This window comes from Plecotus auritus, assembly GCF_963455305.1.
Source record: "Plecotus auritus genome assembly, chromosome: 4".
Taxonomy (NCBI): Eukaryota; Metazoa; Chordata; class Mammalia; order Chiroptera; family Vespertilionidae; genus Plecotus; species Plecotus auritus.
Window position 1 is genome coordinate 13,637,906 of NC_137775.1, and position 20,364 is coordinate 13,658,269.

At 41.5% G+C, this 20,364-nt stretch overlaps 1 protein-coding gene across 1 annotated transcript in view; it reads right to left on the bottom strand.

Annotated features, from left to right (window-relative positions):
- The window catches only part of MAN1A1 (mannosidase alpha class 1A member 1), a 158,623-nt gene extending 149,772 nt beyond the window's left edge, over nucleotides 1–8,851 (bottom strand). The window contains exons 1-2 of the mRNA XM_080664001.1: nucleotides 8,584–8,851; nucleotides 7,506–8,363 (exon numbers count right to left, since the gene is read on the bottom strand). Of these exons, the coding sequence (XP_080520127.1) occupies nucleotides 7,506–8,120 (615 nt within the window). The 5' untranslated portion in view covers nucleotides 8,121–8,363; nucleotides 8,584–8,851. The remainder of the gene's footprint in view (nucleotides 1–7,505; nucleotides 8,364–8,583) is intronic.
- Nucleotides 8,852–20,364: the final 11,513 nt, after the last annotated feature.

The window sequence follows — 20,364 nt, forward strand, 5'->3', positions numbered from 1 at the left end:
AGAGGGCTTTGCCCCTTAAATGCTCTTAAACCTTAATCTCATTAGGTTTTCTTTCAAGCACCTACTGATATCAGAAGTCTTTATCAGGACTCAGTGGGGGTGGGGCAGAGCTGCTGCATTCAGAGCAAAGGAATTAGCCAGTATTGCTTTCTCAGGATGTACCTTCCCCAGCAAAGATGTCTCATCTCCCCTTAGGATGGTCTCAGAGAGCTCTGGTGCTCGCCTACCACTCAGGCCTGAGCAAGAGGTGGAGTCAAGCCATTAGAGTTGAGATAGCACAGGCTGAGCGAGGCCTGGGCACTGAGAGGCAGTTCCCATCTCTATCCCGAGTGCACGGTTTCTCATCTATAAGATGGGTACTGGGCTTCAGGCTCTGCGAGGTCCTCCTGGACCTGAATCCCTAGTCAAGCTAAACTCAAAGCTCTCAAAAAAGGCCCCAGATCATTGAGTTATAAAGTACAACTGCTGTATATGAATTTTGACTATCAAGTGACAGACTGAGCTCTGATTCTAGAATTGATCATAATTATATAAATGTTTGCCAAGTCTAACATAATTTTCTTCTCTCTTCTTAAAAACATTCCTCCAAAGGAAAAACAGATGAAAATGCACTTGACTCCATCACTTTCTCTATGTTGGGGAACGATTTCCATGCTTAAGGAGATAACTCAGTAACTGTGATTACTCTCAGAAGATGGTACTTCAGTAACAAGCACATTAGACTGCGAGGAAGAGACAAATCAATTGTTTACCACATATTTTGAAGTACACAAGCTGAAGAAGCATATGCTTTTAAAGATACCTAAAGTCTTTTAAAATGTGGCAGAAACCTGAAAAAATCAGAGTCGACAGCACCACAATAAAAGTATAGCTGTCTGGAAAGATCATTGTGATCCCTTTAAGCATCAAACTTCTTTAAAGTTGTTTTTGATAATTTTTTGAAACTTAATTACCCACATCCCTGGTTTAACAAACAGCATATGAAACAACATAATCTTGGCTTAACAGCTTTAGGCAATAACTAAAACAGTAATAATAGCAAGTATCATTTATTATGCACTCACTACATGCCTGATACCAGATTCTAAGTGTTTTGTGTGAAGGGTCACATTTAAGCCTTCTGATCCAACAAAAATGGGTGCTATTATTATCCCCCCTTTACAAATGAGAAAATGAAGCTCTGAAAGATTAAAAAAAAACCAAAAACTTATTTAAGGTCACAAACCTTGTCAATGAAAGAGGCCCAACTCAGACCCAGGGCATGCATCTGACTTCCAAACCAGCCCTGCCTACCACCACGTTGCTACAAATGGATGGCGCAGGGAAAGGTGAGGGCATCGGAGAATCTCAGGACCTACCTGGGTGAAGAGAGCTGTGTGCTCCTAGAATGAGGAATCTATAGATTGCTGTAATTTTGAATGTCTGACTACTTTTTAAAAAATGTAGTCCTTCAGGTTAGCTATCAGTTCTTCTGTTACACATAGCGCAATGTCAAAAGAATATGTACCAAGATGTGGTGCACACACACACTGGAATGTTACTCAGTTATAAAAAAAAAGAAGAAAATCTTCCTATCTGTGACAACATGGATGGGCCTAGACGTTACTATGTTAACTGAAATCAGAGGAGGACAAATACGGAATGAGTTCACTTACCTGTAGAAGATAAAAATACAAAGGAACAAACAAGACAGAACCAGCTCACAGAGAGAGAACCAACAGAAATGCTGCCGGATGGGAGGAGAGGTGAGGAGATGGGTGAAAAAGGGGAGGACAGTTGGGAAGTATGAACTGCAACTTACAGAACAAGTCCTGGGGATGTGAGGTACCACATAGAGAATACAGTCAATACTATTGTAATAACTATGAATGGTGACAGGTGGGTACTAGACTTATCATGGTGACCACTTTGTTAGGTTTATAAATGTCTAATCGCTGTGCTGCACACCGGGAACTAATACAATAGTGTATGTCCACTATAATAAAAATTAATTTAAAAATAAAAGAGTATATACATTTATAGTTTGAAAGAGCCCCATGCTGTCACAGCCTTCTTCTCTAGGCTATCCCTCCTATCTGCTTTTCCCCCTCCCATTTTCCTCCCTCATGTCTCCTTGGAAAGAATACCCAGTTGGATGATTAGATATGCTATGCTTCCTGCAGAGATATTTATAAATAGGAAAAAAATGCCTATCAAACGTTCACTGGGCAGTCTAGAAAGATGAAATCTTCTAAATCATGCCAGTAGTAAGATTTAAAAAAAAAAATTACTGTAGGTAACATAACAAGAATATGAGGTCAATTTGGTATTTCTGAAGAATTACATGGTATGCGCTTTGTACTTTGCGTTAGGGTCAGCAAATAATGAACACTTCTCTGGCATTTTACTTAGGATGCGATCCATGATAGGATAGTGAGCAACACTCACCAAGGATGGGGCGTCCATTCTCAACTCAATTCTACACTAACTGGCAACATGACTTCCAGAACAACCTTTGTGCATCAGTGGCCACTACTGTAAAATGAACAGCTGAGCTATCTCTAAGGTCTCATCCAGATACAATACTTCATGATTTAGAGCATATGTTTACTTTTAAAAATCAGAGCTATAATTTTTAGGGCATATTGTTGGTAACAGAAAAATCAATTTGCAGAGTTTGTGTAAAGGACCTTTAAACAGATTTAGGAATGAAGGGTTGTGGGTGGGGGGTCTTAGAGGTAGTTCAATTACTTAATACTGAGCAAGCCACTAGGCTAAGAAGAGTCAAGACTTCAGTCTCCCCAAAGAAAGAATTTCTTCCTTAAGCTATCAAACACTGGTTTCTCCTTTATCATTTTTGTCTGCTTATGAGAAAGGCATTTCATAGTATCTCTAGAGCTCACAGAATGGCTGCTTCTATTTTGACCAATCAAAACTGATCTTTGACAAACACAGACATTTCTATGGTTGTATAGGTTATAAAGAACTTAAAAGGCCACAGATTCTCTACTGGCCTATGGGGTAGAAGCAGGCTCCAGGGCAGTTTTGGTCTGCCCATGTACAGGCATACCTCATTTTATTGCATTTTGCTTTATTACACTTCACAGATGTTGCCTTTTTTTTTTTTTTTTACAAACTGAAAGCAAGACCCTCCACCAGCAAAAAGATTACAACTCACTTTATTGCCAATCTCATTTTACTGCAGTGAGTGCTCTGGAACTTAACCAGTGACACCTCTGAGGTATGCATTTGTAAACTCAGTCCTCATCATTCACACAGACCTGTGGGTATTCCCTCCCTCTGACCTTGAGGCACATCTTTTAAACTCACTCAAATAAAGAATTTGTACTACCATAAATTATGAAATAGTTTAATACAAATATATGAGATTCTCCACTGAATTCCCACAAATTCAGATCTCATAAAAGGCATTCTTTACACATGTGAAATACTAGGATACATTTCTCCAGATGGTTTCGTTTAGTAGCTCACATAAGAAATGCAGATGCAGTAACTCAAAAATGCAATTACCTCTTTTCACACCCTTAACTAGATTCTAAGTCCTAAATACAGCTCCTTTATGTGAATCTTAAGTTACCTGATAAGAGGAAGACAGAATACTCGTCTCAAACAGATTACCAATTGTTTACAGAAAAATTAAGCTGAACATAATTGATTATCCATTAACAATCTTTTCTTGTTTTCCTATATTAATGTCCAATAATCAGTGTCTACTCCGGTGCTTACACTGTTGAAATCCAAATTTATTCATCTGCTTGTTAGGGAGCAAGCCCTTCCCAAACACTCCATGATGTACCTGTTCTGGGAACGGTCCTATGAGTGGGGAAATTTGCACTTGTCCATATTCAATGTGTGTGTTTCAGAGCAGGGAGAGCAAAACAGGCAAGGTAACAACACGAGGGTATTTAATAAGCTCCTTCAGAGTCAGGTCTTCAAAGTGTGGCTTTTATTATTTTGCACAAATCGTTTTCCACACCAGAACTACCCATACAAGTAAATTGGAAAGTTAAGTTTCAAAATAAAAGTTTGTTTTAATCTGCCAAGGTAGATTATTCCTGCGTCTGATCTTTTTAATAAAAGGGTTAACTGTTAATCGTTAACATAAATTATAGATTCAAGAACAACCTAAAGCTAGTGTAAGGTATAAAAATATATTTTAGCTATCAGTCATCAATATGAAAATGTTCCCCAACTTATAATTATATACATAGGTCTGTAATATAAAAAACTAGAGCTTGTTTAGAAGCCAATAGTAACCCCACCGCTGATAGGACCTGATGCCTTACCTGATAGACCCCAAACTGGCCAATCGGCCCCAACCCCCACCCCATTTAGGTTGGTGGGAACTCCCCCCCAAAAAATCATCCGAATTTTTTGAAAAATTGACAAATTTTCTAACTTCTGTGCTTCATTATTCTAATACTGCTTTTAAAGCTAAGGACAACTTGAGTACAATTTTTAAAAGATCAAACTCATGAAAATATATGCTATATATGTCTTATAAATTTCAGGGAAATTCCAGAGTTAATTTATTTACAAACTTACCATGGGGGTGTGTATGTGTGTGTGTCTCAATTTCAATTTTAAAGTTTCACACCAAGATTGAACATCCATCAAATAAGTACTGGAAAGCAGATAATACCTTTCTGTGAAGTGCACTAGGCAATATCCTATGTGAAATTACAGGCTGTCTTCTCTGGGCACAAATGTGTTAAAAATTTACCACAGTACCAGTAACACAACCGTGTTGGCAATACAAAAATAGTATTGGCTGTCTTTAAACCAAATAAAAGTTTGGCTCAGAAATTATAGTCTACGCTCCCCAAATATTAGACTTGCCTATATATCTTTTAATTTTACTATAAAACTATTAGTACATTTAGGTGCAATAGAGAACCTAAGTATGTAAAGAGAACTATAAAATATAGGAACGATCAAGATCAAAACCAAGGCAAAGATCCATTGGTTTAAGACAAGCAGTCCATAGTGGTACCTGGAACGGAATCTAAATGTGTAAAGTTAAAAGTCCAGTGCCCTCTTCACAATGGGCAACCGCTCTTTTCTCTCTAAAACTGAACATTTACAGCCCAGTTTTAGACTAACATGAGTTACTTTTTTATTTTTATTTACAAAGGAACACATCTGCCTGAACTAATCTGATGAAAAACCATAATCCATTTCTTCTTTAGACTTTGACTAAATACTGAAGCTAATTATGCTGGCTTTTTTTTTTTTTTTTTGGATTCTCACAACATGGAATATAAAGAACACATTTCGTTCCACCACTTTATGCAAGACTGGGCAATTTCAAAACATCTAGGTGCTAACATATTAGCATCACACGGACACGGAAGACTGGATTTACATATCAAAGACCCACTATCCGACACCTGGGCAAAGGTAAGAGTCAGTGCTGATAACACATCTGCCTTTTTGGAAAGATGTGTATCCAAGACTCGGCTTTGCCTGTCGCCTTGGATTCAGCTGACAATAATTAAAGAAATGCCCATGTGCCTTCCCAGGCACGGTCTACAGCAACCTAAATTCCCTTTACATGGTTAATTAAGACCTTTTGATTTAGAGACACAGATAGCATTAACCTAATAGGGACAGATATGCATGCTGCTAATAGGACTGCTACTGTCCCACTGCTTCTGCTCTAAATGCACTTTGAATCACTATTGGTCAGTACCAATAGCTTTTTAACATCCATACATCTTTAGTATTTAAAGTAATTTCCTTGGACAACAATGAGCTGCCCTAACTGGCAGCTCATAGGAAATTAGAAGCACGAGACATGTCAATTACAATGTTTCAAACTTAAGAAAAATATAAGCAGATACAGATTTAGGGTTAATTTACCTATGGGTTTTGGTGGGATATTTTTAAGGAGGCTGGGGATGAAGAGGGGAGGGAGATGGCTGGTGAGAAGTAGAGCTTTTTGCACCTTCCTAGTTCTGTAGCCCTGATAGATTTTCATGGGGAAGGGAAACTGCTGGACACAAGTTGTCAGGGGGAGTGAGTAAAAAGCCATTTCTGCAAGTCTAGGGGGCTTCTATGCCTGAGGAAGGGTCTCCAAGCAGAAAAGCTGACGGGCTGTGGAAGGAAGCTATCTGCACAGGAGGGATGAAGGCATGCTACCTAGGGAGACTAAGAGGGACTCAAATCCACTTTAACTTGCTCAAGCACAGCTTAACCAAAGTCATCCGGTCTCATAGTAAAGTCACAAATCCTATGACAATCGAGCGTATTCCATTCTGTAGCCACTCAAGCTAAATACCAATTCACCTCCTCAAAATTCTCTTTACTGTCTGAAAATGGGAGGACCAAAAAGCTTTCTCTCCTGATTACCTATCCAATGTCAAAACACCAAATGTATAGTCAGAGACTGAAATTTTTAAAAATGACCAAAACATGACTTCCATTCATAATGTGTTTCAGCAATCTGAATCAAGATGTGAGATGAAATGTTTTTAATATGGTTCCAATATCTCTTGGACCGTGTCAAAATCCTGACAGGTATAATTTCACACGGGAGACTAGCTGTGGAAAGAGGCATGTCCACATGCCTGGCCACAGGTGACACAGGTGACAGGGAGGAAGTCCAGGTTTTAAGTCCTGACTCCATCAATATCAGGCTCTGGGCCCTTCAACTTCCATCTCTAAAATTATTTTAAGGTCCCCTTCAGCTTTACGCCAGTCATGAACTAGCCACATGTTACAAGTTCTAAATGAAAATAATGAGAAAGAAATTATGAAAGACTTAATCGAAGTCCATGTTTGTCCTAGATTAAGTCTGTCATCATTGTGCCGCCGTAGAGGCAAACCTGTTGCATCACATGAAATACTTCTTTTTCTGACTACACCAGAAATGCAAGAGGCAGTAGGTTTGGCTTTTTCAATTTTTCATTTTTTAAGTTAAACACAGTGTGCTCCCTCCCCCCCACACCCAATGGTAGCAAGTTCTCAAGTTTCACCTTGATAGTCTGAAAATACACACACACAGGATGCCACCTGGCAAACTGGGGCCACATGCCTGAACGCTGGGGTGTGCTGGCTTGCTGTTAGAGTCTTTTTATCATGTGTGATTGATGCTTAGTGTTTACATTGGCTTCATTTCAAAGCCACGTCCAAGTCTTACTGGGGCTGTTTGGGACCTTCACTGCCACTGTTCTCAGAGGCAATTAGCAGTATCAGCCAATGGAAGAATGAGGTTTTGCACACCGCTTGCCCATGTATTTAATGCCTCCTTCGTGTGGCCTACGCTCACCGGAGCATGCAAGTTAGAAGCAACGGAATTCAACCTCGGATAGTAACTGGCCACATCTATTACACTACTGAAAAAGGGGGAAATGAAAGAGTCTTGGGCACCACACCTGCTGGAGGTAGTAAACCTCTATGCCCCCCGACACTGTAATATTACAGTATTAATAGTTTCAAAGGTTTGTCGTTTCTCCCTGAAAAACACGGCGGGTGGGGAGGCATTTCTAGCACCGTGCACTCACCTCTTTGATCTTTGCCCTCTTCTCTCTGATGGTGGCATCGGCCGGCTCCCGGTCCACTGTCCCGATGGGCGGCACGAAACGCACGGGGGGCAGCCCCCTGTACACCGCCTTGTCACGCAGCTGGTCCTGGGCCACCTTCTCCTTCTCTAGCAGGATGTCTCTTTGGATCTCCTCGGGCAGCTTCTGCAGCGTCTCCTTGGCTTCCCTGAGAGCCCGCTCGTGGTTTTCGCGGATCCTGGCCAAGTTGTCCTCCAGGGCGGCGGCGGGGTCCCCGGGTGCGCCCTCCTCGCCGCGCCGGGCTCGCCCTTCGGCCCCGTCCTCGGCGCGCGCCCCGGGCCCGGGCTTGTGGTCGGCGGGCGACTGCAGGGCGGGGCTGGAGTGGAACAGGACCCCGCTGAGCAGCTTGGAGGAGTCGGGCAGGAAGAAGATCGCTCCGAAGCAGAGCGTGATGAAGGCGCTGAACACCAGGAGCAGCACGAACTTCTCCGTCAGGCGGAAGGCGGAGGGGCCCGACCCCTTCCTGCCGCCGCCTCCGCTGAGCCCCCCGCCCAGGCCGCCGCCCAGGCCGCCGCCCGCGGGGCTGCTGAAGAGAGGCAACAGGCCCCCCACCGGCATCGCTCCCACCGCGGCCGCCGGGCTGCCCGCTGTCCAGTGGCCCTGCGCCCCGCCGCTCAGCAGCCAAACTTCGCCGCCGCCCGGCGTCAGCGGCTGCGGGGCTGGGTCCTGCGCATCCAGGCCGCCCAAACCCCTGGGCTGGGCTGCAGGTACCCCCCGGGCAAACAACTCCCCTCCGGGTCTTCTTCCTGGGGTGGCTCCTTGGGCGAACAAGCAAGCGCGACAGACAGCTGGCTGCAGCCCCTGCGGGAGAGAAGCAGTAAAACGTAGTAATTACTAGGATGATGATAAAGTTTCCAGCGGGTCCCCGCCCTCCGACGGCCGTGGGAGCCTCCGGGACAGCTCCCCAGGCGCGGAATCGCGAGTCGGGCTCAGGGCGCCGCCCTCCAACTCCAGTCACTGGACTTGGGGTGAAGTTTTCGGGTCCCGGGGGCGTGGGGAGGGCGAGGTGTCCCGTGCACACCTGGAGCAGGGTCGCGTGCGGGCACCTCCTGGAGAGGGTAGCGCCCCTGGGGGCAGGAAAGGCGCCGCGTGGGTGGGGAACTCGTCAATTTCGCTCCCTCCCCATCGTGGACCGGGACTAGCTGCCTCTGCTTCCCAGGCGGCGGCTGAGCTTGCAGCCCGGCAGCCCGCAGCCCCGATCGCCGCTCCGCTAGCTCGTGCGCCGACCCGCGGGCGACTGGGAGCGCGCAGTGCTGCACGCTGCCCTCCTCCGCGGCCCCGCCAGCACTACCACCACTGCCGGGCTCCCGGGCGGTCGGAAACGGGGGCGGGGACGCGACCGGAGAGTGATGGCGCGGCCGGGCCAATCGCGCGCCGCTCAGGGTCCCTCGGGGGCGGGGCGGAGGCGGGGAGGGGGCCGGGCGGGGTAGGGAGTTTACGGGAAGCGCTGCCTCGCGGGGGCCCGGCCGGGGGGCGGGGAGGTCCCGGGCCCCCGAGGCGCGCGGCCGGCGGGAGCGGCGGTGGGGAGGGAGCTCTGACCCACGGCGGAGGCCCGTGGCGCGAGGCGGCGGGCGGGGCTCGGGGAGTGCATCCTGCGCTGGCCTCGGGCCCGGGTGATGGTGGTTCCCGAGTCGTCCGAGAGGTTCCTGGGCTGACGCGGGACCTCCCGGTCGCACCTCGGCCCCGTGCAGAATCCAGTGGGGCTCGCCCCGAGGGGGTGCCGGCAAGGGCAGGGTCTCCAAGGGAATCCCGGACACGGGGTCCTTTGGAAGCGCGTCTTTTCCACAAATACCCTCTTTTTACCCAAGGCAGGGATTCCGCCGATGCCCCGTAGCAATGAATCCAAAAGTCCCTAGGTGAGGAGCTGTGGTCGGAGAGCCTGTGAGCAGCCTGGTCTACCATCGTTAGCGGCTCAGGGTGCTGTGGTTGCTTAGGATTCTTTCCATGCATCCTCTCCCCCTTAAAAAAAAAAAAAAAAAAGTATGTGTTTCTCCCACCCACTCCCACTTTGAAATGCATTTACCTCATAGAAGTTGTCACATTTTCCATTTAAAGAAGACAGTTTTCTGTTGCCAGAGCTTCAAGTAATAAATTTGAACACTGTGTTGAAATTAAGTCTTGGATTTGACTACTTCCATGGAAGTAAGGACTTGGTCCAAAAGAGATTGTTTTCAAGATAGTATTATTTTCCAAAATATGTTCGTAGTTCCCCCGTTGCTCTGCAAATAAAGGGTTATCAGAGAGGAAAAAGTTGACTGATTTCTGAAAGCTAGTTCTCATCCTACCTCTCACCCTTCTCTGGAACGTGATTTGAGCTCTGTTTCTGCTTGTTGTCTTAAAACAAAGCAAACAGCTGGCCCCTTTCAGGAAAATGCCCACAATACAATGGTTAGACTATGAGAAAATATAAAAGTAAATAAAAAATTATTATTACACTTTTAATTTAAGTATTCATTTTAACCATCATTATTTGTTGTATATTTGCTTTGTGTGAAATGAGTCATACATCCAAAGTTTCTGTTGATGGGAAATTTATTGTCTGATAAAACCAACTTTATGGCTTGATTATTTTGATAACTGCTATGAAATTCTATGCCCAGAAGAGTGCAGCATATCCAAGCAAGGTGACAAACTTTAGGAGGATTGAAAAGAAAATAATGATTTATTTTTTTAAATGATGGATAGATTGAAAAGTTTGAATCCTTGTGAAATAATGTTGTTTTCAAGATCAGCCTTAAAATTGAGTTACCTCATTGATAGATAGATAACAGGTAGGGTTAATTACCCTAAAAATCAATCTCTTCCAGAATGATTTATTATTTTAACTATTTGTTTTAAGATTGGAATTATTTCTTATAGCCACAAAAAACATTTAGATACTTTGGTTTATAATTAATATTACTAAGTATTATAATACTTTTTTGTTTTATTATTTTATTTTCAATATATTTTTATTGTAGACAGTGTTACAGATGTTTCCCATTCCCCGCACCCCTACCCACTGCCCCCAGGTCTTCACCACCTATTGTCTGTGTCCATGGGCTGTGCATATAAATATGTAAGTTCTTTGGTTTATCTCTCCTCATCCCCAGACCCCCACATCAAGATATGTCAGTCTGTTCCACGCCTAAGATCTACTTTTGGGTGTGTCTTAAAATGGCAATGAGAGGTTACAAACCTAATTTTATTTCTGGCACTCTTTAATTGTAATATCAAACCAGTTTGGACATTTAAACCATCACCTATATTTGAAACATTAAAGATGATTTTCCCCCTAAAAACTTTACATTTGCCCTGGCCAGTGTGGCTGGGTTGGTTAGAATATCCCATGCACCCAGGGGCTGGTATTCTGCTGGAGGCAGCCCATAGATGTGTCTCTCTCACATTGATGTCTCTCTCTCTCTCCCTCTGCGCCCCCCCCCCCCCCCGCTCTAGAATCAATAGGGAAAGGGGGGGGAGCAAAGCCCCTTAAATTTGATTTCTCTATGTTGTGTTTAAATATTTTAAAGTGACTGCTCTGTTTATTTCTATTCATCTTCATGAAGCTTATTTCAAGATTGCTTTCTTTTTACCTATATTTCTTACAAACCGAGACTTATTATGAGTATAGCCTGGCTTTAAGACTTTGTTAAACACGAAGTTAGCATTGGTGGTTGATTATGGCATATGTATTGAAGGGTGCCCATCTGTGTTAAGTAGGATGAAAAATATGTGGGAGTGCTTGTATTTGTGTTACATGCAGTTAAAAAAATTCACAGAGGTAAGACTTGCCAACTAAATTAACCATATAAAACCCTTTAACCATACAAAGTGCTATGTATTCATGGTAAGGGAGGAGTACAGAAAGGTCGATAAATAAAAATGTGTATTTTGAAGCAAAATATGACATTTTACCCTGATTTCAATACCATAAGCACTTCACATTCTACAGTTAAAAAAATAGTGCTTTATGTCCTGAGATAGAGCAAAAATAAAGCTGACTGATTCTGGTCGCAAATAATAAAAACTTGACTATTATCTGTAAATTCAGTATTTCCCCCACCATATCTCCTTGAAGATCTGTCGTGATTTTTGTGAATACATGATTGTGATGAAGTTAGTGTTTTCTCATTATGAGTAGTCTAACGTAAACTTAGCAACCCTAGTCATTTTGTGTGGTTTTTCTGTTTAAATGCTTGCTGTGTTTTCTTATTTGACCAGCCAGTCCTGAAGTATGACTCCTTTGTATCTTTGGCAAGTTTACTTGCAAACTTAATTCTTACTTTTTCCTTTTCCAATTATTTTTAGCTCTGTATCATTCCTTGACAATTTGTAAGTTTTTGAGTTCAAGATAAAATCTTTAGAATCAAGGAACCTTTAAAAATCTGACTTTAGTTAGAAATATCCCCCCAAAATATAAAGAAATCCCTAATTTGTTTGGCTGCTTAGATTTCTCTGATTTTAAAATTACATTTAACAGAGTATATTTAACTTTTACATGAACGTGCATAAAATTAAATATAGTAGTAATTATAAACAGGGTTACAGATGGAAAAATGTTAATATTTTTATAAAAACTGGTGAATGAATATTTTTAGGAACATAAGTTCTCAAACATTAAAGTGCAAAATTATTTCTTATTAAGAATTTTCTAGAAGGTACTAGGTGGAAGTTTATGGGAGAATCCTTTTGAGAATCTCTCTTATTTAATTTAAAAATAAAAAGTAATCTAATAAAAGTAACACATTTAACACATATGTGTAATAATTAACTACTGAAATTCTCTAGCAAGTTAGATTTCTCTTCAAGTCTTCCTATAGTTGATTTTCTAATTGTCTTCAAATTCCGTTCCAGGTCAGAATAGGTTATTGCTTTTATTTTTAAAACACCAAAATGTAACATGCAAAAAATAGTTCATTTTGAATACTAATCTTGACATTTCAGTACTTTAATGGGCAACTCTGAATGTTATATGAAGTTTATTAAGATGGGAATTAACCAAAGTTTGAAAATAAACTATCAATAGTATTTGTGGTCATATGAGGGGTTACAGTCAGATCTCTGATTCTCTACCCCACCTCTTGATTTACTTTGGAACTGCCTAGGTAGCATATTATTGTTTTAGAACGCCAATCTGTGTGTGTGTGTGTGTGTGTGTGTGTGTGTGTGTGTGTCTGTTTTGCAGGGAGTGGGGGCTGAGTAAGAGGCTGAATTAATCAGCCCCCTCTGTCTCTGCTTGAAAGATCTGTTTTTGTTTTGAACATTCATTTCATATATATGGGCAGTCCCCAACCTAAAAACAGTGTGTCTCACAAAGTATTTATGCATCGGCTCTTTGGAACTTTGAGGGCATTCTCTCCATAGAAATAAAGTTGTAAATGGTGCTTTGGGCGACTAGTCTGCTCTACAAAGATCTAAGACCTTAGGGAAGAATAAAATGTTGGCAAAAATACTGTCGAAATGCAACTAATCAAAGTAGCATTAAGTTAGAAAGTGTTTTATTTATCTCACATGTCAGAGCCTGAGGACAAACTGATTTATTTGGTTGAAGAGTAGATATAATGGTTGTTTCAGAAAGATTCCAAACTAACTTTCAAGGTCAGACGTTTTTAGGTATAGGTTTCCCGCCCTAAGTATAGTTTTCTTTTGGTTTCAAGTATGTCACTAGTCCTACCCTTATAGTGCTTTTGTTTTGTTTTGTTTTTATTTGGTTAGAAAAGGGACTGAAAGCAATAAGCCCAGAGAGAGGTTTTCCTGAGGTGACTGGGCAAGGGTTTGCCCCAAAGAGTAATTTATTATAGAGGACATGCATGTCCTTGGCTGTGTCACCATGGGTCATAAGTCACCTATCTTCTGTATCTCTCATTCTTCATCTGTAACATTGCTGTGGCTCTCAGATTAAATGATATAAGTAATGTCTCTGGCATAATGGGCATTCAAGAAATGTAACCCAATTTCTCCCCTCTCCTAAAAAGGGAATTAATGTCAGAGTCATGAAATAACAGTGACTATGGGATCCTTACAAGACAAAGAAACATAAAAGGGTGGCAGGGAAGAAATTTTGCATTATGTGGTTCTTCCTATGGTTTTCACTTTTCAAAGTCTGGCCTCTGTTTACATAATATGCCCTGGAGAAGGAGCGATGGTGGTGGTGGGGGGGGAGGGGAGGGGGGGCAGCCCCAGGTTTGAGAGGGAAAGTATCCTCAAGTGTTTCTCTATTTTTTTAAAATATGTTTTTATTAACTTCAGAGAAAGGGAGAGGGAGAGAGAGATAGAAACATCAATGATGAGAGAGAATCATTGATTGGCTGCCTCCTGCACGCTGCACACTGGGGATGGAGCCTGAAACCTGGGCATGTGCCCTGACCGGGAATCAAACCGTGACCTCCTAGTTCATAGGTCAGTGCTCAGCCACTGAGCCATGCTGGTTGGGCTTTCTACTATATAAAAAACCAACAATTTACCAACTAACCAACTTCACAGCCTTGAGAAGATGTGAATGTTGGCAAATTTTCAAAGCGAAAAGGAGACTACCAAAGGTTCAGGGCAGAAAGGCTGGGCAGAGCATGCCAACAACTACCTTCAGGAACCCTGTGTCTAAAACGTTTGAAGGAGTAAGAGATCAACCAAAGGACTTGTATGCATGCACATAAGCAAAACCAATGGACACAGACAGTAGGGGGATGAGAACATGTGCTGGGGGGTGGGAGTGGCCGGGGAGAGGTCAATGGGGGAAAAAGGAGACGTATGTAATACTTTAATCAATAAAGAATTTAAATTAAAATGTTTGAACTTTAGGACTTGAGGAGGATATACTATTTCAACTGAGTTGGAAACTAAAGGGAACACTTTCTTTCTATGGCCAGAGGCAGATGCAATGTTTTTCTTTAGCTTTTAATTCACTAGATGCATTTTTTTTTTTAAAAAAAATATTTTTCCTTTAAAAATATTTTTTTCTCTCCATTCTCTGTCCCATAAAAGATCATATGCTTTTCCAGAAAAAAAAAAAAAAAACAAAAACAAAAAATCACAAAACAAGCTTAGAAAAAGAAAAATTCTGATACATTATTCTGCCCAATTGAATTTTTTTTTTTTTTTTTTTTTAGGAAATAAAATGAAATGAAACCACATGTTCTTAGTCCTATTTTGGACAAACTATCTGCAACTATGACACGACAGCACTTTGCTTCCCAATTTCATTGCAAAATAAATGTGCTGTTTGCACGACATGTTCAGTCTTTCCTATTGTCCTTCAGGGCAGAACTTTGTGGTAGCTCTGGGTCTGTAAATGGATAGGAAGTCACTTGTGATTCCTTGTCCAGTGACCTTGTTTTTCAAGTTCAGGAAGAGCATTCTCTTGCAATGTATAGATTCATTTAGGAGCCAAGGTAAAAGCCGATATGTGTGGCCGATAGTGCCCGAACAAACAGCTACTGAATGTGTGATTAGTAGTCCATTCTTTTTTGATATAATTAAGACAGGTCAGACTGTGGGGATGAGACGGACATACTGAAATGAACATAGGAAAGAGAAGGAAAGAATTCCAAATCAGTGACCCATATATCTATTAGACTTAATGGTCTGGAACTGGCAAGGTCTCATATAGGGTTTCTGCAAATAACTGTGCTTGAGATGTGTTGAGTTTGAGATACTTAATCTGGCTCTTAGATTATAAACAGTTTGGAACATCCACTGAGATTATTAGATTCTCCGGTTTCTCCCAAATAGTAAGTGGGTGTACTGCATTCTACAACTATGATATATCATCTGTTGAACAGTAACCAACAAGGAATGAAACTGTCAAGTTCCTAGCAGTGCCATCAATTTACATTCTTAATATAAAAACCCACATGTATCCTTATCAAGAAATTAATTTCTATTCTTAAAAGTAAGTAGCCATTATAAAGATTTTAGTTTGCTTAAGTAACCCTATAGCTAATTTCTTTTGCCCCTTAGGTGTTCATAGGGCAGAATAAATTAGTATAAGAAGAAAGTTAGTAACTTTGTGAAACTTTTCAATTAACCAATAGGCTGTCTATACTGTTCAAATAAACATTATCTCTGGATTTACTTCCTTCTCCCATGTGTCACCATTAACAAGTTTGTTGTGGTAACTAATATCTCTCTTTTTTAAATTAACCTTGAAGATAAATGGGGCTGGGTAATGCTTTTGCTAAACCTCTCCACGTCCCCATTTTTAAACATAGTAATAAATGGGAAATGACAGAGGTTTTATCATGGATTTCCTCTTTCTAATCACTACAGTTTTCTGTTTATGCTGACCATCTATTTCTCGACTTTCACTTGATGCCAAATCATTAAACTGTGGTAACTTTTTCTTTTACTGCAGAGACAAGTTTTGATAAAAATTGGGGGGAAAGGCACATGAAGAAAAAAGACACCAACCATTTCCACCACATAGAAATAATCACATTTAATATACTTTTATATTTTCCTTGTCATGAAAAAACATACGCATAAAGACAAAAAATTTTAAACCCATACATGGAAACCTTCTAAACAATCAGGAGCAATTTCTTTTTCAAACCATGAGCATTGGGCATGTAGAGAGAATATAGTAAGTCGTCAAAGAGGATTTCTTAGCGTGAGCTCTTCTTTGGACATGCCTCTTAGGGTCCCATTATACAACCCTGCTTGGTTGACTAGAAGAGGAAGCTACTCTCCAGTTTTGATTACGGTTTGCTTTCCCCTTTGTCTTGAAGTTTTTAGTTCAATGTAAAATGTGTAGTTTTTGTTGTTGTTTTGCCTTGTTTGCCTTTCCCCTCATATGCTATATACAGTTAGAAGAAACTGGCTCATTAATTCGTTCCATCTCTCAAAATAGATTTGGTCCTTGTTCATTTCTCCCTTCAGTGTTCCTGGTCTTTCCAAAAGATAAAGATTTAGTTCTGGGCACTGCCCTACAACAGCCTTACAGGACACTTGAGCCACCAGTCTTTAAGTGAGAACAGAGTCCTTTGTCGTGGCATAAGTGCCTCGCTGTTTATGTATTACCTGTAGCAAAATAAATCGGAAATGCAAAGGTAGAATTGCAGCAGTTTTCAGACCTAGTTCATAAAAAAACTGAACACGATGGAAACAATGTATTGAAATTAGGACATAAAGTAAAAGGAACCCATATTATTTTCTATTTAATCTCATTTCCTTCATTTAGTGCATGAAGAAGTGATTATATAAACTGTTTGTTTTTTTTAAAGTGTGTGTGTGTGTGTGTATCTCAAAGATGTTTTGCCCAAAACTTCATTTCTAGTTCCTAAAGTTATCTCAACCGTCTTCTTAAAAATTTTTTTTTTCACCTGCCCTTCACCTCAAACCTGCATTGATTCTGTGGTTCATAATTTTAACAAATGTTTTGCCAATATACTAAGCCTTTTGTCCCTGTGTCTTCTTGTCACACTTCTCTGGCAAAACCTCAATTTTGGGGAACACAGACATGTCCTTTTTTAGTGCCTGCCTTCCGGCAGCCAGATCTTGGTAGAAAAAGTACAGTGTGACAGATTGATTCCACCAGGACTCATATCCAACCTCAAATGGGCCTTGACTCTGCCCAGCAAGCCTCCTGTGTCTGTTTGGTCAATTTACTTTCCCACCCTGCACAGCAATTTCCTTCCTCCCTTCCCTCTGCTTTCTCCAGCCCAGTAATTCTCAACCAGGGGCAATTTTGATCTTCTCCCCGTTCTCCAGCCCCCAGGGGACATTTGGCAATGTCTGAAGATGGTTTTGATTATCACACCTGCTGAAGATGGGAATTGCTGCTGACATCTAGTAGGCAAAGGCCAAGTGTGCAGTTCAACATCCTACAAGGCACAGGACGGTCTCACGCAATATAGAATTATCTGGTCTAATAGGTCAGTAGTGGAGAGATCCAGGAACGGACTCTAGCACCTTTGTGCTCAGCAGATGCCTTTCTTCCTGTAAGAGAAAATAGCAGCAAACTGTTGGGAACACTTCATCTTTTCTATTTCAAACACAAACTACATATCTCTACACAGGGCCTCCCTTCCATCTTACTACAATAGAGGGGCTAGTCCCTTCTCTGGCTGAGGCTAACCTCACCACCTGTGCTTTGGACTGCAAAGCCTCTTACTTTCTCCATAACATTAGACCTCATTAAAAATATATTTAGTGTTTTCAAATTAATATTTCTGGTCTAGATCTCTTAGAGTTTTAGATCTGTATATCCAGTTACCTGCTTCTTTTTTTCTTATTTTTCTTTCTTCCTCCCTCCTCCTCCACCTCCTTGTTCTTCTTTGTAGGTCTCAAAACATTTCAATCTCAACATATCTCTAATGGGCATCTGCCTCATTTCTTAGACCTTCCTCCTTCCAACATTTCCCTTCCAGTTTGGGGGAGACTCCACAGTTCTGATGAGAGGAAGTCTCCTACCTTCTACTACTAAATCTAAAAGAGCCTGGTCCTCATTCTTCCTGACATCAAGGCATCCAGTTCATACACATGATCAAGCTTTTCCAATCACTTCTTTGCCTTTTGAGTAACTGAAAGGCAAAGATGTGTTCAGCACTCATTCCAAGGTTGGATGGCAATAATGGTATTCTGCTGCTGTATTTCAGTGTTCTGGCCAGATTGTTGCTTCTAAAAGATGTTTATGGTCCTCTGTGGTTCTAAGACCTGTGCGGTGACCTCAGTTCTTATCTATTTTCCAAACCTGAGCAGTCAGGAAAGTAGGGATTGCTTCTGAGGACAAGGGTCCTTTCCTATACCCTCATCCAAATTCTTTGGTACCACTCTTTCACAATAAACTCTTATTTTCATGTAAGACCTGGCTAGATTGACACTGAAATGTGGCAACCCAGAAAGAATTCATGCTGGAAATGGGAAAACTCTGTTTTTGGCTTTGGTTTTGCTAGAGATTAAAGGGTCTATTAGCCTAATCATTGAAAGTTCTTAGGTTTTAATTCATACTATAGATCAAAAATTAAGGTATTTGAATTTAATAATTTCTTTCTTTAAGATTTCTAATGCTATCAAATATACCAACTTCCACCCATGGTCACTGAATTGGGTGAATCAGTGGGGGTGACAACATCGTCCCTTAGATCTTTTAGGCACTTGAGTTCAGGTAGCCAAGGATGATAACTTAATTACCCTTTGGCTATGGTACACCATGAACTTCCAGATTATCATTATATAATACTAGAGGCCTGGTACAAGAAATTCATGCATGGAGTGGGGGAGGGTCCCTCAGCCCAGCCTGCACCCTCTTGCAGTCCAGGACTGCTGGCTCCTAACTGCTCATCTGCCTGCCCACCTGATCGCACCTAACCGCTTGCCTGCCTGCCTGATTGCCCCTAACCACCTCTGCCTCAACGCCCGTGGTTTCATCCGGAAGGACATCTGGAATGATGTCTGGAAGGTCATTAGGCTGTCTGGTCTAATTAGCATATTATGCTTTTATTATTATAGATTAAGGAAATATCATTATATAATATTTTGTGGCTCTCTGTAAAACCCTACTTCCTTATTCCAGTATCTTTTATTAGTTAAGATGCTTTTGATTGCAAATAACAGAAAGCAATACTCATCTCCTCCAGCCAAAAATAAAAGAGGAGGGGGGATTTATTAGAAAGGTAAGGTTCATGAAATCAACATGTGACTCATTCCTTTAAATGAGGTGGTTATGCTGCTAGGGGGAACTAGAATTATTTGCAGACTTGTACCCAGAGTTAGGACCCAGAAAGCCCCAGGTCACCAATTATAAAAGTGAAACCTGAGAGGAGAGGGCTTAGACATCAGAAGATTTTAGGATTTTATCAATTTACATCAGCAGTCATTTGGAGAACACATGAAGAATAGAATTTTAGGGTATGTGACCAAATGTGGAGAAACATAACTTTAGATTAGACTGAATGTACTGATATGAATTCACATCGAGATTCCTGATGCCAGGTGATGGTAAGAAGCTGGACTGGTTAACACTTACAAATGAAGTTGAGATGTCAGAAATGTTTAGAATGATAATGTAGAGAAATAATGTAGAATAATGTGGAGAAAATATTGGGAGATTGGAGTGACTGGATTTGACCATCCAATAAGTGTATTCCTCCAGCGGGCCCAGGAGACATTCCATTCACTTGGGTTTTGAGACACCCATTGTGATTGAAGCTCTGGCATACTGCAAAAAAAGGTGTAATAACTGTTCTCTGGAGGCTGTGGGAGAAACTGAAATAGAAATGGGTTTCCTAATTTCAGTAGGAACTGTGAGTCCCTAAGGCTATAGAAGGTAGATAGGTCACACACCACTAGAGGAATGGTAGCAGGGTATGAAACAGGCTGACTGTGTCAGTGACTAATTTGATTGTGGATCCTTGAGCTTGAAATAGAGGAACAGTCCATTAAGGTCATTTTATTACTCTAGCCAAAAACTACAGGACTGATGAAGAATTCCTTCTCTACACTCCATACTAGAGTATAATATATGTAGCTTATTAGTGGTGGTCAACTCTAAAATTTATCCTTTAGGCCAGTGGTCGGCAAACTACGGCTCGCGAGCCACATGCGGCTCGCAAGCTGCGGTTTGCCGCTCTGTTGACTAATGAGTTTGCCGACCACTGCTTTAGGCTATAGAATATATATTACAATGAAGCTAGAGGAGGAAGGGACATTACCTGGACTTTTGAGGATATAGAGTAACTGATGAGATTTGAGATTGTTTTCATTTGGAAAAGGAGTGCATTTTTGTGGTACAAGTAATATATGCACTATGTTAGGAGGAAAAATTTGGGGGGAAGCATAATTTTGGAAAGAAATATACAAGTGAATGTTAGTCTGCCAAAGGTATGGA